At 35.1% G+C, this 21,842-nt stretch overlaps 1 protein-coding gene across 1 annotated transcript; it reads right to left on the bottom strand.

Annotated features, from left to right (window-relative positions):
• Positions 1-1,489: 1,489 nt before the first annotated feature.
• Positions 1,490-17,792, bottom strand: LOC103044579 (CMP-N-acetylneuraminate-beta-galactosamide-alpha-2,3-sialyltransferase 2-like). Its single transcript, XM_022671930.2, has 6 exons — positions 17,486-17,792; positions 12,647-12,840; positions 9,912-10,091; positions 5,601-5,646; positions 3,271-3,390; positions 1,490-1,889 (listed from the first exon to the last, which is right to left on the bottom strand). Exons 1-6 carry the CDS (start codon positions 17,732-17,734, stop codon positions 1,722-1,724), a joined length of 957 nt encoding a protein of 318 aa, XP_022527651.2. The 5' UTR covers positions 17,735-17,792; the 3' UTR covers positions 1,490-1,721.
• Positions 17,793-21,842: the final 4,050 nt, after the last annotated feature.

The following is a 21,842-nucleotide window of genomic DNA, read 5'->3' as shown; positions in this document are numbered from 1 at the left end:
CGCAGCCTCAGCCCCCAGCTCCTCAGTCAAAGTCCTCCCAAATGATGGCGGAGGCTGAGTATATATGCCTGTCTCAACTGGCGGCTCAATCAGCCCTCATGCGGGGCAGCTGAGACAGGCATGGCTTTGCGCTCTGGCGTGGGGCGGACCCACAGACCTCAAATAATACAAAGAAAACACGTACATATGCATAAAGGTTTAAGAGTTCAGAAATCAATATTTGGTGAAATAACCCTGGTTTTTTTATCACAGTTTTTATGCGTCTTGGCATCATGTTCTCCTCCACCAGTCTTACACACTGCTTTTGGATAATTTTATGCTGCTTTACTCCTGGTGCAAAAATTCAAGCAGTTCAGTTTGGTGGTTCTTCCTCTTCCTCTTGATTATATTCCAGAGGTGTATATCATACTCTGTTTTTTGAATATAAAGTATAGGATACCAGATATAGGGCTGAGGCTTATATTATACTCAGTAGCCGGGGTGTTGGCACAAATTGCTTGGTCTGTGATACATATTATACTATATTAATTTTTTTTTTATTAAATCTAAGCAAGTTTTAAGTATTCTGGGATGTCAGATAAGATTATCATGGTCTATTTACCCAATCCGTTGGCTACTCTTGTGTAATTACTATGTAATTGATTATTAATTATAGTTAAATAATAAATTAATTTTGTGTTATTTGAGATTTAAGATTTTAATTCATGTGTACACAATAAAATATGAGCTAACACACAATAAAACTGTACAATAAATAATTTAGTGTATACATACTTCTCCCATCACACACAGACTATTATAACACATACGATAGGCTGTAACCAAATCCAAAGGCTCATTATTTTTGATAAAGGACCTGGGACCTGAGTCTCATATTATATTCAGGAACCGGAATATTGGTACAAATGGAGTATCGGTACAAATTGAGTATCGATGCAAATGGAGTATCGGTACAAATGGAGTATTGGTACAAATGGAGTATCGGTACAAATTGAGTATCGATGCAAATGGAGTATCGGTACAAATTGAGTATCGATGCAAATGGAGTATCGGTACAAATGGAGTATCGGTACAAATTGAGTATAGATGCAAATGGAGTATCGGTACAAATTGAGTATAGATGCAAATGGAGTATCGGTACAAATTGAGTATCGATGCAAATGGAGTATCGATGCAAATGGAGTATCGGTACAAATGGAGTATCGGTACAAATGGAGTATCGGTACAAATGGAGTATCGGTACAAATTGAGTATCGATGCAAATGGAGTATAGATGCAAATGGAGTATCGGTACAAATGGAGTATCGGTACAAATGGAGTATCGGTACAAATGGAGTATCGGTACAAATTGAGTATCGATGCAAATGGAGTATCGGTACAAATTGAGTATCGATGCAAATGGAGTATCGGTACAAATGGAGTATCGGTACAAATTGAGTATCGATACAAATGGAGTATCGGTACAAATGGAGTATCGGTACAAATGGAGTGATTTTTGCTGTCTAGTGCATCCATTTCAGTTACAGCTATAGTAAAACCAACATTAGATACATGTATATCCCAGCCTTAGAAAGATAATTCTATAAATTAGTCAAAAAAAGTCACAATCAGCACAGTAATATTATTTTTAAAACTGCTCCCATCTCCCTTATACAGTACATACAGTGTCACTCCATATGATAGTCAATAAATTACAATAAATAATTATTCCCGGCTGAATATTAAAGTCCTTTATAAAGATGGATCCACTTCTTCTTCTCGAGTTGCAGAATGAGGTTGTATTCATTGCCTCCCTTGTGGTTATTTGTGTTGTGAAAAACATTATATTTTTTGTCAAAGTAATGGTGCCAGACGCCACTTTTACTGGCACCAAATCCAAATACGTTCACCTGTGTGAGAGAGAGAGAGAGAGAGAGAGAGAGAGAAAATAGATTATTACTCTCTAAACACTACTAATTAGTAGTCAGATTTTAGCAATTACCTCATGTAGTAATTTAAAAGTATTAAACAAACCAACATACTCTGTAAAGCATGTAGATGCTTTACAACAGAGGAAACTCTTGCTCTTCCTTTACTGTTGCATTTCTGATGAGCGCCAGTTCCATCATATTGTTTTTATGATCTTTGGAACTACACTTGAGGATACTTTTAAAGTTCTTGAAATGAAATATTTCAAGATTGTTTCTTTGTTTCTTTATTTAGTTGAGTAGCTCTTGCTTAAATATTCACTATTCACTGTATACCTGTAACTCTACCTCTTCACTACTTTACTTTAACTGATGCTCTCAAACACTTTATTAAGAGACAAGAAATTCAAGTAATTAACTCTTGATGAGTTCAGCACAGCTGTTAACTGAAAGCCTGAATTCCAGGTGATTCTACCTCATAAAACTGACTGAGAAAATTCAGCAGAGATGTGCAAAACTGTGTTTTTCTTCATAGTTTGAATGACTTTAGTATTCATCTACAATGCAGTTTAAAATAAGGTGACACTTTACTTGGATGGTCCATTTGATGGCCTCTTTGATGCTCAACTGTCATTTAACTAACATTCAACTACATGTCTATTAAATGCAAATGAACTAAAATGTGAAAGTAAATGATTATCTATTGAATATAACCCTACATTCAACTCTAATCCAAACGCTTATCTTAATATTTTAGGATTGGGTGTAGGGTTAGATTTTAGGGATAATTAATGGTTAAGGTTAGGGTTAGGTGTAGGGTTAGATTTTAGGGTTGATTAAGGGTTAAGGTTAGGGTTAGGTGTAGGGTTAGATTTTAGGGTTGATTAAGGGTTAAGGTTAGGGTTAGGTGTAGGGTTAGATTTTAGGGTTGATTAATGGTTAAGGTTAGGGTTAGGTGTAGGGTTAGATTTTAGGGTTGATTAAGGGTTAAGGTTAGGGTTAGGTGTAGAGTTAGATTTTAGGGTTGATTAAGGGTTAAGGTTAGGGTTAGGTGTAGGGTTTGATTTTATGGTTGATTAAGGGTTAAGGTTAGGTGTATGGTTAGGTTCTATTTTTAATTATTTACATTCAACATAGGGTTAAGTTAAATTTAAAGGACATTCAATTCAGTGTTAGTTGAATGTCAGTTGAGCATCAACAAGACCATAAAATAGACCATCCAAGTAAAGTGTTACCTAAAATAATTTTAAAATGATAAAAATCCACTGAATTTGAGGTGTGTCCAATTTACTGTGCCATATAATTGGTCATAATGTGTAAAAAAAAAAAGCTGTGATGAATCTGTCATCGTTTATAGACCTACCTGATCACAGATGTGCAGTGATAAGACTAGCATTATGAATCCAGTGGAGGGATATCTGCCCTTTTTCTCCAGCCAGTTTTCATGGACGTACTTTATAAACTCAGGATGCAAGATCATCACCTTTAAGAAAAAACAACAGAGAACACTTTTATATGCAAGATTTCATGAGTTTCTTCTATTAAACCTTTAAAGTTTTTTTTTTTTTTTGGACTATAAGGGTACCAGATTATAAGGTGCACCATCAATAAACATCTATTTTCTGGTCTATTTTCATACACCGGATTATAAGGCGCATTAAGCAACACTAGTAAGGATGCCTACATCAAAGTGAGCAAGGGGGGAGTCGCCATGTTCCCTTCTAATAGGAAGTGCCTAAATAAACAAAAAAAATGTAATTCTTAAAAAAAAAATAAAAAAATAAAAAGTAAAACGAGCTCTAAATATTAATCTACACAGATTTCTCTCCTGAAAACTGTTTATTTTGGTGAATAAAGTGCTTCCATTTGTTTACAGTAAGCTCGGATTTCCAATATTTTATCTAAGGGTCAGTTTTCAGTTAAGTTTCTCCAGCACTAAGGCTGGGTGCAGCAGCATTAGCATTAGCTGTTAATCTCAGACTGAGGAACCCTGAGTGTTCCAGTAAGCCAGGGCACTATCAGCTAGCGGTTTGTCCCGCTTGTCCCATGGAGCTTGTTTTAACACAGCAAGCACACAGACTACAGTGCAATATACTCACCTCTGAATGGCAAAAGAGCTAGCGCTGCATTTTGCATTTTGCAGCTAATGCTAATGCTGCTGCACCCAGCCTTAGTGCTGGAGAAACTTCACTGAAAACTCTTATAACTCTTATAACACTGTAGTTCAGTGGAGTGGCTTTACTGCTCCTTAATACCTGAATGGTAGAGTTCATACATAAGGAACATTAGATTATAAAGTGTTTTTTGTTCATTTTTTGGTAAAATCAAAGGATTTTAAGTGCACCTTATAGTGCGAAATATTGCTCATACACCTGATCATCGATACATTTTTACACTCTATTTGAAAAAATGTGTAGCAACAGTTAATTGCATACAATTAACTGCTTCAAACTGTTAAAATCTCATGAATCACATGAAATTTGAGCTTAGCATAAAATTTAAAGGTGTCCGAATGACTGATTTAAGTATTTCCAGAACTTCTGATCTCATTAGATTCTTAGAAAGCAATCTCTAGAATTACTCAGTATGGTAGATTAAAGAAAAGGCATCATGTAAGTAGTTTTGTTCAGTTCTGCAAACAAAAACACCTTGTTAATTGTGTTTTTATTTGTGTTATTATAAACTAGGTTTAGTTTTGGGAGGAAGAACATGCCTAAAGAAACTTCCTCTTTCTATCTAACATGCTATGAATACCCTGCCTTCACATATTACGACAAGATTTCACAACCCTCCACCGCCCCTCTGTTAAATCTGTTATCTCTCCTTTATGACTCCCTACTATAGTAGGGGGTGGGGCTTGTTTCCTACAAGCTAAAGCTGCTCAAACTCCAACCCAAAGCTATCTGTGTTCTTCTCTTATCATCTTCTCCTCCCAAATAGCCATGAGATAATGGCATATTTTGAACTAGCAAAGAAAACATCACCAGAGAATTGTCTGGCTGGTTGGAGCTGACAGAAAGGCTACAGTAGCTCAGATACAAACCAGAATGTGCAATTGAGGAGATGAGCTACAACAGGAGAAGATCATGTCAAGTTTCGTGTAGAGACCACTTCAGTTTCTGAATCAGTTTCTCTGATTTTGCTATTTATTGGTTTATGTTTGAGTAAAATGAACATTGTTGTTTTATTCTATAAACTACAGACAACATTTCTCCCAAATTCCAAATGAAAATATTGTCATTTAGAGCATTTATTTGCAGAAAATGAGAAATGGCTGAAATAACAACAAAAAAATGCAGAGCTTTCAGACCTCAAATAATGCAAAGAAAACAAGTTCATATTTATTAACAAGTTTTAAGAGTTCAGAAATCAATATTTGGTGGAATAAACCTGTTTTTTTAATCACAGTTTTTTCATGCATCTTGGCATCATGTTCTCCTCCACCAGTCTTACACACTGCTTTTGGATAACTTTATGCTGCTTTACTCCTGGTGCAGAAATCAAGCAGTTCAGTTTGGTGGTTTGATGGCTTGTGATCATCCATCTTCCTCTTGATTATATTCCAGAGGTTTTCAATTCGGTAAAATCAAAGAAAATCATCATTTTTAAGTGATCTCTCATTTTTTCCCCAGAGCTGTAAATATATTGTAGTTGGGACATAATAAGGAAAACACTGAAGAGTTTGGTCTTTACCTTGTCCATGTTTGCTTGTACTGAGCTTTTCACTTTTCTAGGACTTCTATAGAACAGACACAAAAGATACAAATAATTAGATTAAAAGTCAAGTGAACAGTTAATAATCACAGTATAAGATAAGCGTCTGTTAAACTTCAAACACAAAATTCCAAGTATTATTTTACCAATCACACCATCTTCAAACTGAATGTAATGACTGTAATTTCACACACAGTAAAATATATGGAGGTATTTTATGCCAAAGGTTTTACATCTGCAATCAAAATTTTAAGAATCAAAGGGAAAAAGTGTATGTTGCAAATTCAAAACAGAACATATTGTTGCTCTCCAATAAAAAAAAAAAAACAGTATTTCCAAAACAGCAACTTCACAGAACAGAGAAAAACAGTTTATTTTAGGTACTTTTGGAGAAATTCTTTTGCTCCATACATCAAGAAACTTTAAGTATAAAGAAGAGTTGGTTTGTTGAAATAATGGGTACCACTTTAAAATAAGACTACCTTTATAAAGGGTTTATAAATGGTTTACAATTAGTTTCTTAATGATTACTAATTAGGTTGTAAACGCCTTAAAAACATTAATAATCAGTTATAACACTTATATACATAGAAAGGGCAACAATATATATGGCTGTGGGTTCACTATTTGGCAAACAACAGGACATTGTTGCCCTTTCTAAGTATGTGTTATAACTGATTATTAATGATTTATAAAGCGTTTACAACCTAATTAGTAACCATTAATAAACTAACTGTAAACCATTTATAAACCCTTTATAAAGGTAGTCTTATTTTAAAGTGGTACCAAATAATGTAACAGTCAAAAATCGACAAAAATGGAGATACTTGTTTTTATTGGACAGCGACGATATGTTTATATGTAGTACATTACATTTTTTCCCCATTTTTAGCTTCATCTGTTAGTCAGCTATATATCCCCTATCACTAGTGTTGCCAAAACACAAGGAGGGTAAAGATTATGCCTATGACACATGCCTTCTCTGATACATATGAAATCAGAACTGAAAAAAGTGTTCTCAGAGGAAGCTATAGAATATTTTGACTACAGTTTATGTCGTCGCTGTTCAGAGAAATAGAAGTATTTTCATTTTTGTTGGTTATTAGTTAACCTCATCATTTTCACACCCAAACTGTCCCTTTCCCTTTGTTAACATTGCTTGACTAATTGACCAATTAGCATTCTCCAAAACTGACTTTCACTGAAAGTTAAGAAGGTTCCTAAGAAGTTACAATTACTACTTTTCTCACATTTAGGATAGCACATTGATAAAGACTAGCACACGCCTCCTCCGATACATGTGAAGTCAGACTCCGCCTCTTTTTGAACTGCTGCTGATGCTGTATTGCTGAGTAGCATCACAGTGCTAATGCTCGGAAGAAAAAAAAAGCAGCGACTTGGTTCTGATACATCAGCTCACAGACGCAGCCTTGTGCTGATCCACATCACCCTAGGAATGATGAGGGGAAAGAGCGCCATCTACTGTACCCACCCAGAGAGAACAAGACCAACTGTGCTCTCTCAGGGCTCCGGCAGCTGATGGCAAGCTGCAAGACTGGGATTCGAACCAGCAATCTCTTGACCACAGTGGCACTCCCAAATATATAGTTTTAAATATACCTGGTTACTTTGACATTCTTTGCAGTTTTGCAGATTTTGACAGTCTTTGCTTTCATTTTTGTGTTTTTGAGGATTTTGCTGCTAAATTCCTTTGCTGCTGGAATCTCTCATTTGCTTCTGTCTGTTTTTATTTTTTATTTTTTTCTTCTAATTTAGCAGATTATAAGCATTAACTTCATTTATTGCTTTGACATGTATATGGGCTACAGGTGTGATACAAAACCCTTTTTTTCTTCAGTAAAACAATTTATTTACATACTGAAAATTTGAGGGGTTTGAAATCTCCTACAGGACACTTGCAGAAGCTGCCTGTTTTCTCTTTACTCCACTTAATAGTTCTAACCCAGATCAGTAACAGAATCAGAATCGATCCAAATTCTGCAGGTTTGAAAAGAGACGTAAAAAAATAGACTAAAAGTTTGGAAACATTAACTGTTTGATTTGTATTTAAGAAAATACTGATTTTAAAATGAAGTTCAGGAAAGAGACAATTTTCTATTCCAATTAAAATTATGATTTTCAGTAATGTTCCTTATCAAACATGAAAGCTTTTTATGTAATGCTTGAACAGAAATCCTCAAGATTTAGTGGTGTAATGTCAGACAGACCATTGACAAAAATCCTGGCCTGTTAAGAGGTTAATTAAGCTGAACATTAGCAAAGTCGAAGGACAGTCTAACCAATCAGATTCATGATTTTCACTCCGGGGGCGGGGCCATGGCTGTGTAACCCCTTCTGAGCGCTGTGTTGAAGGTGTTACGCGCTGATGCTGGATTAATTCAATAGTTAGTGAACTATCATGGAATTGCGACTGTAAATCAGACAGATTTTGTGCCACATCATATTAAAAAGCCTTTTTAAAGGCTGTCTTTCAATGTGCAACTAATTCACAAAAATAGGCCGCCTGACTGGTGAGTTTTTGTGTGTGCTTAATGTTTTGGCTGCGCTGGTGTACTGTAGGCATACAGATGAGTGATATTTGTTGGCCGGTTGTACTTGTAGGAAAATTAAGCATTTATTATTGGGTCTATTGTATATGTTTGCAGTGTGTAGCTGTATTTGTGGGCTGTTGATGTGTATTAAGATCATATAGTTCATATATAAGTCAAGACAGGGAACATGTAGTTATTGTATCTTTATCAATGTGTCGGTTGGCCGGCGGCAGGGTGGAGGGGTGGGTGGTGAGTGGGTATGGGGTGGTGGTTGCAGACTCACTATATTCACTGCACGCCACTGCATCCCCCTATGATCTGTTCATGCTCTCAGGTAAAGGACAGGTGAGTGACAGGACAGGAGCACTTAGGGGGCCAACCAGATTTCATCTGGTCCTAATGCCTTTGTGACTCCACCCCTAGAACTGCCAGTGCATTGCAGATGGTGCTATATGCAATTACTCGTGTCCTTGTCACTACAGGTAGCATGAATCAGTACCTGCAGCCCTGTTAGGTTGTACAGGTAGTGCAGCTCTTCCAGGATGTTACATCCGTATATGGTTTCACATCAATGTTTACTGTGTCTCTCAGCACATTCTCTAGAGCTTTAAGGAGATACTGAGATAAAAGCCTTTACACAAGAAGAGCAGGAGGAACAGGAGGAGCAATGGCAGAACCCTACAAAGTGACCTTCAGCATACAAACTGTCAGAAACAGAGGGTGGAATGAGAACCCAACGTCCTCCAATGGAATGTGTTCTCACCATCCAGCACTGTGTGGTTTAACTGCAATTCAGCAGGGAGGATTTGCGGTTCATTGGTGGTGCATAGCATGCTAGTTTCATCAAAAATTGATACTAATAGATACCAAGTCTCTGTACATGATTAGGGGTCCTATTTTAGTGATCTATAGTGCACCGGTCAATTGTGTATCGCACAGCTGGATTTAGGGCGTGTCAGTGTGTCTTTCGTATCGTGAAGGTGCAAAATATATGCCTTGTGCAGCTCAAAACGTATAAAAGGCATGAACTATTTCTCTTAATTTATCATGGGTGTGGTTAATTTTGGGCATAATGTGAAATAAACTAAACAACCAATCAGTGTGTCAGTTGTCATTCCCTTTAAGAGTCAGGCGTGCTCTGACTTTGGCGCATTCGTATCTTAACACTCAGCACTTTTTTGCGCATCTCAGCAAAGAATTCGAAGATACACCTGCAGCTCATTTAAGGGAACAGTAATGTTATTTTATCCTTTATTTGTTTATTGTTAATGTAAAAGCTGGATTTGTCCGCAGTAGCTCTTTTATTTGTGTGTGTGTTTAACAAAAAGGAAATAGGATTGGGCGGCTGACTGTTGACTGTTATCAGGGTTTTAATCAGTCAGTGGCGCACCTGTATTTCCACTGCGAAAATAGAAACACGCCAGAAATTTATCTGAACACATCTCACATCCAGACCACCACCTACACTGACAGAGCACAGAGTCGCTGTCGTTCCCAGTCTTTTCTACTGTGTTATAATATCACTGACAGTTGGCTGTGGAATATTAAGTAGTGAGTAGTGAAATTTCATGAAAGGGTGGATTAGTGAACGGCAATATATTTTATCGACCCATGCTTCATTGTTTGCATGCAATCAAATAGAGAGTAAGAACAGTAAGACCAGTAGTTCTGGTTTGATGCTACTGTACAGTCTGGTGCTCTTTAAATGTGTAGATCATAATCAGATCTGTTATCTCACCGTGTGATGTGTTTGGTGGTGAAGATGCTGACGATCCACTTCAGATCAATCATTTTAAACGGTATCAGGACGAAGTGGGTGGAGTTGTCTATGTCCACAGCGCTCTCGGGGTACATGGCGCGATGGGTGGTCTTCGAGCCAACATCTCTCTCATAGCCTTCAGTAGGACCTGCATTAATCCTGGAGAATAATTTAATATAAATACATTGTTTATTTCCACATGCTTATCTTAGTAAATAAAATATGAATATAGTTACTCTGTATTGTAGTAGAGAGGTGGGCGGAGCTTCTGGTTATGGTGAACATTATAAGGGTTGTGTTGTGTACACTAATAAAGTTAAGTAAGTGGTATTAGTGAATATATAGTAACTGTACTGTAGTAGAGAAGTGGGTGGAGCTTCTTCTGGTCATGGTGAACACAATGAGGCTTGTGTTGTGTACAGTAGTAAAGTTGTAGTAAAGTGGTATTAGTGAATATAGTAACTCTATTGTAGTAGAGAAGTGGGCGGAGCTTCTTCTGGTCATGGTGAACACAATAAGGCTTGTGTTGTGTACAGTAGTAAAGTTGTAGTAAAGTGGTATTAGTGAATATAGTAACTGTATTGTAGTAGAGAAGTGGGCGGAGCTTCTTCTGGTCATGGTGAACACAATAAGGCTTGTGTTGTGTACAGTAGTAAAGTTGTAGTAAAGTGGTATTAGTGAATATAGTAACTGTATTGTAGTAGAGAAGTGGGCGGAGCTTCTTCTGGTCATGGTGAACACAATAATGCTTGTGTTGTGTACAGTAGTAAAGTTGTAGTAAAGTGGTATTAGTGAATATAGTAACTGTATTGTAGTAGAGAAGAGAAGTGGGTGGAGCTTCTTCTGGTCATGGTGAACATAAGGCTTGTGTTGTGTACAGTATTAAAGTTGTAAATGGTATTAGTGAATACAGTAACTCTGTATTGTAGTAGAGAAGTGGGCGGAGCTTCTTCTTGTCATGGTGAACATAAGGCTTGTGTTGTGTACAGTAGTAAAGTTGTAAGTGGTATTAGTGAATATAGTAACTCTGAATTGTATTGTAGAGAAGTGGGAATCTGAGAAACAAGGTTTTATCTTGAGCTCTTACCCTTTACACAATAAACTCTTTCAGATTCATTGAACCTAATCATATTATGGGCTGTAGAGGGAGAAATACGTAAATGGCGTTCCATCTTTGAGCAATACAAAATTTCCGTGTATTCTTTGTTAAACTGGATATCTTGTTGATCAGAATTTCACGGGTAAAGCTTTTCTACAGATTGTGATTATTATCACCTGCAGACACTACCTGTTTAAAACCACATTCTTACGTGTCAGAATGATGTGATTCAACCATGCTGACATTAAGTTATGTAGTTATGTTTGTGCATTTTTGTCATACTTACATTTTTCAGATGATCAAACAAACTTTAATATCAGATAAATATAACCTGAATAAATATTAAAAAAAATCTATCCAAACCAATCTTGCCCTCTGCCCCTGTAAAATAACTGTTCAATTTCACTACTAACCACAACCAGACCTGATTACTGCCAGACCTGTAGAATCAGGAAATCACTTATAAAATAGAACCTGTCTGACAACATGAAGCAGATAAAAGATCTTTTAAAAAGCAGCACATTATTATTATTATTATTATCATACCCCCATCTAAAGAGATTTAAAAACAGATGAGAAAATGTTTAAAAAGTCATTGATTATCTGTCAGTCTGGAAAAGGTTGTAAAGTCTAAATTTCTAAAGCTTTGGGACTCCAGAGAACCAAAGTGATTCACAATTATTCACTAATGGAGAAAAAAAACATGGAACACTGGTGAACCTTCCCAGGAGTGACCGGCTGACCAACCGAATTTACTCCAAAAGGGCCTGAAGAACTCATCCAGGAGATCCCAAAAGAACCCAGAACAACATTTAAAGAACTGCAGGATCTCACTCTCCTCAGTTAAGATCAGTGTTAATGATTCAATAATAAGAATAAAGAGACTGGGTGAAAATGGTCTCCATGGGAGAATTCCAAGATAAAAAACACTGTTGACCAAAAACCAAATAACATCTTGATGATCTCCAGAACTTTGGATAAATATTCTTTACAGGACTGACGAGACAAAAGTGGAACATTTTACTTTTTTGAAGGTGTGTTTCCCATTACATCTGGCGTAAAACTATAAAACACTTAATTTCAGAAATAATAACATCATACTGAACACAGTAAAACATGGTGGTGGTAGTGTGTGTGTGTGTGTGTGATGGTCTGGAGCTGCTGGATAACTTGCTGTAATAGATGGAAGCAGGAATTCTGCTGTTTTTGTACCAGAAAATCCTGAAGGAGAATATCCGTCCATCTGTTCCTTAGTGACCTCAAGCTCAGGTGTACTTGGGTTCTGCAGCAGGACAATGACCCAAAGCACACAAGTACACAAAGTCCACCTCTGAATTGATTAAAACTTAAAACTAAATGAAGGTTTTTGGGAGTTTAGTTAAAGTCTTGAGATTGAGATGCTGTGGATGATCTTAAACAGGATGTTTATGCTGGAAAATCCTCTAATGTATGTGAATTAAAACAATTCTGTAAAGAAGAGCAGAACTAAATTCCTCCACAGAGATGTGAAAGACTCTTTTCACACAGGGCTAGATTTGGTTTGGACAGTTTTTTCTTCTTTAATAAATAAAATTATTATATAAAAAGTGCTTTTTAATTGGATCTTGGTCAGTACCTTATGACGAAGTCGTGAGCATCTATTAATGGTCCATAATGAGATCCTTCCAGGTTGCCAGAGTTTCCCACCAGAGCACACAGTCTGCAGCGATCAGGACCAGAATCTGAATGGTGATTTTCATCAGGAAACATCGAGAAAATCGTCTCCACAATCGCAGTGTAGTTCATGTTTTTGGGTCGACCCTGAAGACTCTACACAAAGAGGGAAAAATGTTTTTTTTTTTTTTAAGTTAAGTAATGAGTACTGAAAAGTTGAGTTAGCATAAATTCAAACATCAAGTTATTACAACTAAAGGGGAAGTTGATTTATTTGTAAGGTAGCCCAGAGGGAATCACTATTATCACACTGATGGTGAGTGTTAGTCAGAAACTGTTGGACACACCCAGTATGCAAATAGATTGTGACAGAAGCCAATGGAAAAGAAGCTGTTAATGGCAAAACAAACTAAACTCAATTATTGTAAGTTGGTTCAACTCAAATATCTGAGTTTGAATAGTACAGTATATGTGCTCACAAATGTTCAACTAACTCAAAATAGTTGAGTAATGTTTAGAAATATCAAATTTTATATAAAACAGACTTAAATAATTTGAGTTTAAACAACGTATGGGTTTACAGTGTAGTTAAAAGAAATGTTAAGAAAGTAATATAACAACTCAAAATCTCAAAAACTCACAGAACTTAGAACTTTTCCAATTAAATATATATTTAAAACATATAAAAAATCGAGGATTAAAGAAAAAAACTATAGGTATTTTGGTTTGGTTGATAAAAATGTGATGCAGATGTGTTTTCTGTGTGTTAATGAATGGAATAAATATGAAATATGAAAGATTTGTCAAAAATTTGTGAGAAAAAATAAGACTACTTATCCTCACCAACTACAATTACTACCAAATACACCAAACAATCAAGATGATAGGAGCATATTGGCTTCATTACATCTGACACTTCCTTCTGGGTTCAACTATTTTTGCAACTAATAATTAGATTATTTGAAAAAAAACAACAACAACAAAAAAAAAAAAAACAACATTGGATTGGAGTTTTAACAGGACCAGAGTGAACAGTGTTATAAAAACAATAGCTAACAAATTGCTACCACTTTAAAATAAGACTACCTTTATAAAGGGTTTATAAATGGTTTACAATTAGTTTATTAATGGTTACTAATTAGGTTGTAAATGCCTTAAAAGTCATTAATAATTAGTTATAACACATAAGTAGAAAGGGTAACAATGGCCTGTTGTTTGTCAAATAGTGAACCCACAGCCATCTATATTGTTGCCCTTTCTATGTATGTGTTATAACTGATTATTAATGATTTTAAGGCATTTACAACCTAATTAGTAACTATTAATAAACTAATAGTAAACCATTTTCTGTCTGTCTGTCTGTCTGTCTGTCTGTCTGTCTAAAAGTTAGACAAATCAAAAGAAAGGTTAAATAAAACACAACAAAAATCATGTTAAATGTTAACTAGCATCAAATTAAACATTTACAGACTTTATGGAGGATCTGATGTGTTGAGTAAAGCCTGCAGCCACTTTATAGATACAATAAAACCAACTCATCTCAACTCATCTCAACTCATCCCAACTCATCTCAATTTATCTCAACTCATCTCAACTCATCCCAACTCATGCCAACTCATCTCAACTCATTTGAACTCATCTCAACTTATCTCAACTCATTTCAACTCATCTCATCTCAACTCATCTCAACTTATATTAACTCATTTCAACTCATCTCAACTCATCCCAACTCATCTAAAGTTATCCCAACTCATCTCAACTAATTTCAACCCATCCCAACTCATCTCAACTCATCCCAACTCATCTCAACTTATCTCAACTCATTTCAACTCATCTCAACTCATCTCAACTTACCTTAACTCATTTTAACATATCTCAACTCATCTCAACTCATCCCAACTCATCTAAACTTATCCCAACTCATCTCAACTCATCCCAACTCATCTCAACTCATTTAAAATCATCTCAATTCATCTCAACTCATCCCAACTCATCTCAACTCATTTAAAATCATCTCAATTCATCTCAACTCATCCCAACTCATCTCAACTCATTTAAAATCATCTCAATTCATCTCAACTCATCTCAACAGTGCTCAGATGCCCTGTTATTGGCTTTGTCCATGTTATTGCAATGCATGGTAACGATGTGGCCTTTGCCAAAGATTTGAACTTCTAATCATCCTTATCTTTCAAACTATCATATTACACCAAGATAAATGTTCCCTTGTCTTTATGTTTTTTTTTCTGATAAAACTGCCTGTTTAGAGTAAATCTGACAGAAGGTCCTTGATAAACTTGAGGTTAAATCTGTGAAGGAATCTTTAATATATAATGCTTTGAAGAATCTTAAAAAGAGTATAAGATGCCATATTCAGTTCAGTTTGGTGGTTTGATGGCTTGTGATCATCCATCTTCCTCTTGATTATATTCCAGAGGTTTTCAATTTGGTAAAATCAAAGAAACTCATCATTTTTAAGTTTTCTCTTATTTATTTGTTTCCAGAGCTGTATATATACAGTTTATATAAGGATTAATTATTAACGATTAATCAGACTGATTAACTACTGTTTTAAATGAATCATAAGAGATAAGGGAGTCTATTTCCAAACCACCACGCCGTGTAGATATATATTTAGAAGCACTATTTGAACGATGAAGGTGAAAAACATGAAAATTGACTTTTCACAGGGTGTAAGATAGCAATGAGCATCATTCTATTAGAGCAGTTTCTCTGATTCTGCTATGTATAGGTTTATATTTAAGTAAAATTAACATTTTTGTTTTATTCTATAAACTACAGGCAACATTTCTCCCAAATTCCAAATAAATATATTGTCATTTAGAGCATTTATTTGCAGAAAATGAGAAATGGCTGAAATAACAAAAAAGATGCAGAGCTTTCAGACCTCAAATAATGCAAAGAAAAAAAAGAAAAGTTCATATTCATAAACTTTTAAGAGTTCAGAAATCTTGGCATCATGTTCTCCTCCACCAGTCTTACACACTGCTTTTGGATAACTTTATGCTGCTTTACTCCTGGTGCACAAATTCAAGCAGTTCAGTTTGGTGGTTTGATGGCTTGTGATCATCCATCTTCCTCTTGATTATATTCCAGAGGTTTTCAATTTGGTAAAATCAAATAAATTAAATTTTTAAGTGCTCTCTTATTTGTTTGTTTCCAAAGCTGTATATATACAGTTTATATAAGGATTAATAATTAATGATTAATCAGACTGATTAACTACTGTTTTAAATTAATCATAAGAGATAAGGAAGTCTATAAAATAATAAAACAGGTCTTTACCGGACACTTTACCAGTGTCTTGAGTTGGTTTCTGTGATAAAGGTCATTTAAAGCTTTTGTTCTCCTCTGATTGAAGATGATAAAATTCCAGCTTTACTGCAGGTGAACTGTGTGTGGGCGCTGGGTGAGAGATCAGATGCTGGATCTTTATCACTGGAATAATTAGATCTGGAATGAATCTGGAAAGTTGCATCAGACCAGCGTCTTTTTTTTTTTTTTTTAGAAAAGTCCAGAAATTACTAATATTTTTTTTTTTCAGGTGAGACTAAGCTGAGATCAATTTTACCAAAATAAAATGTATTATTTTTTAGGGTGAAGGTTTTAGGGTAAATGGTAAATGTAAAGGTTTTAGGGTTAAAATTTAGGGTTAAGGTTTTAGGGTTAGGGTTTTAGGGTAAAGGGTAAATTTAAAGGTTTAGGGTTAAGGTTTTAGAGTAAAGGGTAAATGTAAAGGTTTTAGGGTTAAGGGTAAATATAAAGGGTTTAGAGTAAAGGGTAAATGTAAAGGTTTTAGGGTTAAAATTTAGGGTTAAGGTTTTAGGGTTAGGGTTTTAGGGTAAAGGGTAAATTTAAAGGTTTAGGGTTAAGGTTTTAGAGTAAAGGGTTAATGTAAAGGTTTTAGGGTTAAGGGTAAATATAAAGGGTTTAGAGTAAAGGGTAAATGTAAAGGTTTTAGGGTTAAAATTTAGGGTTAAGGTTTTAGGGTTAGGGTTTTAGGGTAAAGGGTAAATTTAAAGGTTTAGGGTTAAGGTTTTAGAGTAAAGGGTTAATGTAAAGGTTTTAGGGTTAAGGGTAAATGTAAAGGTTTAAGGGTTAAGGGTAAATTTAAAGGTTTTAGGGTTAAGGGAAAATGTAAAGGTTTTAGGGTTAAGGGTAAATGTAAAGGTTTTAGGGTTAAGGGTAAATGTAAAGGTTTTAGGGTTAAGGGTAAATTTAAAGGTTTTAGGGTTAAGGGTAAATTTAAAGGTTTTAGGGTTAAGGGTAAATGTAAAGGTTTAAGGGTAAATTTAAAGGTTTTAGGGTTAAGGGTAAATGTAAAGGTTTTAGGGTTAAGGGTAAATGTAAAGGTTTTAGGGTTAAGGGTAAATGTAAAGGTTTTAGGGTTAAGGGTAAATGTAAAGGTTTTAGGGTTAAGGGTAAATGTAAAGGTTTTAGGGTTAAGGGTAAATGTAAAGGTTTTAGGGTTAAGGGTAAATGTAAAGGTTTTAGGGTTAAGGTTTTAGGGTAAAGGTTTTAGGGTTAAGGGTAAATTTAAAGGTTTTAGGGTTAAGGGTTAATGTAAAGGTTTTAGGGTTGATACACGGTTAAAGGTTAAATTATTATTTAGTTGGGTTAAAGTTAAAGGTATTTACTTTTACATTTCATAGAGACATGCAGTAGAATATTAGTTGAGTATCTATGAAGCATTTAAAATAATGGACCAGATTTTTCTCCTAAAGCAGAATCTCAGCTACAGTAGTCTTTAGAATAAGATAGAAGATATCTGCAGTCTTACCTGCCACCATTTGTCGGTGCTGCTGCTGAGGTTGCTGTTTTGAGTGTACATAAGTCTGGGCACCTGGCTGTTGTAGCGTTTAGCGTACCAGGGATCCACTTCTACATTTCTCATACACTCCATACAGCCACAGGCCTCCTGCACCAGGAGATCCGGCTGGATCGGGTTCATCAGGATCATGCAGGCCATGATGGCTCCCACCAGCACTGCCTGGAAGAGATAGATCAGCTGAGGAGATTTCTGGTTCATCCTTAACGCTGCTGAACACTGAGATGTGTTGTGCTGTTTGGACTCTGAGATAGGAAGAAATGTGTGTGAAAAAAAAAGAGAAAAGGCAAAAGGGGGCGGGGAAAACTTGTCAGGGTTATTGCTGACAGTCTGCTGCTTGTATATAAAGCAGAAGAAGACACACACCTACTGCAGTTCATGTGTAAAACCCTTAAAGGAGAAGTCCGGTGTAAAGTTGACTTTAGGTGTGGTAAAACATAATAAAAAATACTAACATTTGTTGAATATCCCACTTCCGTTCTGAGATCCAGTCATTTTTTACAGTTTGTCCAAACACCCTTTAGAATAAATTATATGGGGCATATTTTTCCCCTAAAGATAAATCATTTTTACATAATTTTCCAGGTTCAAAGTAACTCCACACCTCCACCGCAGTGGCAATTAATTTAATTTTATTTTTATATTTTATAATATATTTATTTACAATTCAAGTTAATGGTAATATATATAAAACACTATTACTTATAGTTTAAAAATTCCTGTAGAGAAATTCATTACTGCATAGACAATTACCTGCAAAATATTTATGCTTTTTACCTCTTTAATTTTGCACATCATACACATCGTTTCCTCATAGTTGCTTTTTTTATTTTATTTTTTTTATATTTTTTGGGCATTATATATATCATATATATTTATACTTTTATACAGCCTCTATCTATCTATCTATCTATCTATCTATCTATCTATCTATCTATCTATCTATCTATCTATCTATCTATCTATCTATCTATCTATCTATCTATAATCCGGAGAGGCCTGACATTATAAACAAGGTATAATACCTTTAAAGCTGAGCAAGAAGCTTATTAAAAACACTTTTACTTTTACCTTAAGATAGCGACGCCCAGTACAGTGCTTTTTACTAAATTTCTTATTCACTTTTAAAGTTATTACACCTCGTTTTAAATGTCAGAGCTCTCCGGATTCTACCAATGAGGTGAGGAGCTGCTTTAAGCCTGAATAATGGTGCAAAAATCAATTTATCTGCATGGGCAAAATAGGCCCCATTAAAATCCATTCTAAAGCATGTTTGGACAAACTGTGAAAAAATACTGGAGCTCAGAAATCTGTAGGAGAACAGAGGTGGACTATTTAACAGAGGTTAGTACTCTTTGTCATGTTTTACTACATCAAAAGTCAATTTCATACCGGAGTTCTCCTTTAAAATGAGCGCATTCAACGTTTATTTCTTTATTTTATCTACAAATGTATCTATAAATGAATAGTGAAGTGATCCAGACTATGAAGGAACACATAAGGAATCTTGTAGTAACTTAAAAAAGTGTTAAACCAAATTATCTGGAGTGATGTTATTTTGCTTAACCTGTGCAACAGATGTAACTCTTGCTCTTCCTTTCCAGGAACAGTCCAGTCCTGCTGAGTGCCAGTTTCATCATCATAACATTTCTAAAAGTCTTTGTGACTTCACTTGAGGATACTTACAAAGTTCTTATATATATATATATATATATATATATATATATATATATATATATATATATATATATAAAAGTAATAACGTTATAATCCTTAATCTTAATCTAAACCTTAAATGGGCCATTACACTGATTGGGTGCCATTTGCTTGTTGTATAATTTAATTTTAATCTTTTTTCAACACTAAATCTAACATATATTTAACTATTTACTATGTACTGGTCAAACTCAGGCAGCTTTATTTCATTTTTACAATGTTTCTAAGTTGGAAGATAGTTATAAAACTCATGTTACATTTAGCATTTTTAAAAGCAAGTCTACAAATTCTTTAAATTTTCTCTCAAGAACTTTCAAGTCTTTATTTTAAATAAACAATTGAATGTATGTTCAAATAATTGATATTTATGACAAAAATACACTCCTGTTACTGATGCTTATTCCTGTTACTGGAACTCACTCCTGTTACTGGAACTCACTCCTGTTACTGGAACTCACTCCTGTTACTGGAACTCACTCCTGTTACTGATGCTTATTCCTGTTACTGGAACTCACTCCTGTTACTGGAACTCACTCCTGTTACTGGAACTCACTCCTGGTACTGATGCTTATTCCTGTTACTGGAACTCACTCCTGTTACTGGAACTCACTCCTGGTACTGATGCTTATTCCTGTTACTGGAACTCACTCCTGTTACTGGAACTCATTCCTGTTACTGGAACTCATTCCTGTTACTGGAACTCACTCCTGGTACTGATGCTTATTCCTGTTACTGGAACTCACTCCTGTTACTGGAACTCATTCCTGTTACTGGAACTCATTCCTGTTACTGGAACTCACTCCTGTTACCGGCACTCATTCCAGTTGCTGGAACTCACTTGTGTTACTGACACCCATTCCTGTTACTGGAACTCACTCCTGTTACTGACACCCATTCCTGATACTGGAACTTACTCCTTTTACTGACACTCACTCCTGTTACTGGAACTCTCTTCTGTTACTGGAACTCATTCCTGTTACTGGAACTCACTCCTGTTACTGGAACTCACTCCTGTTACTGGAACTCACTCCTGTTGCTAGAACTCACTCCTGTTAATGGCACTCATTCCTGATACTGGAACCCACACCTGTTACTGACATTCATTCCTGTTACTGGAACTCATTTCTGTTACTGGAACTCACTGCTGTTACTGGCACTCACTCTTGTTACTTTTTTTTACCAGGACTAAAAGTAACATGACTGAGTTTTTAGCATAAAATTAGCAAAAACATTAAAAAAAATAGCTAAATGGTGGCTATGCTAATAGCATGAGGACACTGAGAACATTTTAGTGATTTTCACAAAGTTTGTATTTTAAAAATATAACAATAAGATCTTAGAATGAATTAAGATAACTCCTCAGTCATGGACACAACTAAAATGTGTATTTTAACTTATATTATGAATTTATTCTGAAAAAAAAATATATATATGTATTTTTAAAGCATAGATGGGATTTGGAGTCACACAACAATGCAAAAAATACATAGCTTAAAGATTTTAATAATTATATTTCATGGTAAAGTTTTTAGTTAGAGAGTGGGGACAGATAACAAATGTTATTTTTTAATATTTATACATGTACTTTCCTGGGGACAGAAATGGCACAGATTTGGCAGAATATACCAAATATTGTAAATTAATATTTAGTTAAGACAATACATTACCACATAACAATGTTTATTTCTGTCATACTGGAAGTACTTTTATTTATGACCTATATTGCAAAGTGTTTTTAACATATCTACATATATTTTATTATTTGATGATACTATTGTGTAACATCAGCTCTTGTTTTAAGAGCAGTCTGTTGAACAGCTGAGGAGTGAGGACTTTTATTATGTTGTAATGTAATATTATATGAAATGATTATGCGCTGACATTGTTTGCTAAAGATGCTGCTCTTGTTGCCACACAGAACCAGCCAAACAGCGGCCTGGAGGTCAACTCAAACAAGACAGCTCAAATCATGACACTACCTCCATTGTGTTTCACAGATCTTTGTCTTATCAGTCTATAATCAGTCCTTTTGTATAATCAAGACTTTTGTCTTTGTACTTTTTACCACTTAGGTAAATTCCAGCCTGATCTTTCTATTCACCTTGTTTATAGTGGTTTTCTCTTCTGGTAAAGCTTCTGTATTTTTATTCATGATTTATTCACTCCTGTTCTCTGGAGGTTGTTGCTGATGTCACTAACAGTTATTTTAGGGTTTTTCTTTACAGAACTCACAATTTTTTTTACTTCTGCTATTCTCTTATTATTAACTAATGTCAGTTTAAAAATGATAATATTCATTAACCATTACTAAAAATGTTTTGTGGGTTAGGGTAAAAAAAATATGTTTAAATATATAGAGCTACATTTTAGCAAGAAGTGCCTGCCTAGCAGATACTTGATTATTATTATTACTATTTCTCAGAAAAAGGGCAAGAACTTATTTTTACACTCTAAAGAGCACTTTGGTGACTTTTTTTTTTTTAAAACAACAGATGTAGCTGCTGCCCCCTTGAGTGTGGGAGTGCTTTTATAGTTATCAAATGTCACCGGGGAAAGGACGCACACCAAATGACAAAATATTTTGTTTTTCGGG

This window comes from Astyanax mexicanus, chromosome 2 (genome assembly GCF_023375975.1).
Source record: "Astyanax mexicanus isolate ESR-SI-001 chromosome 2, AstMex3_surface, whole genome shotgun sequence".
In the NCBI taxonomy this organism is placed as follows: domain Eukaryota; kingdom Metazoa; phylum Chordata; class Actinopteri; order Characiformes; family Acestrorhamphidae; genus Astyanax; species Astyanax mexicanus.
This window is presented reverse-complemented; position numbering and strand designations above follow the sequence as displayed.

What these genes read in the sequence shown, in the direction of transcription:
- LOC103044579 (XM_022671930.2), bottom strand. Translation starts at nt 17,734, where the DNA reads ATGAACCAGAAATCTCCTCAGCTGATCTATCTCTTCCAGGCAGTGCTG. An exon ending in GCACCGACAAATGGTGGCAG is followed by an intron (nt 12,841 to 17,485) that starts GTAAGACTGCAG and finishes CTCTTTGTGTAG; the next exon opens with AGTCTTCAGGGTCGACCCAA. An exon ending in CACTGCACATCTGTGATCAG is followed by an intron (nt 1,890 to 3,270) that starts GTAGGTCTATAA and finishes TCTCTCACACAG; the next exon opens with GTGAACGTATTTGGATTTGG.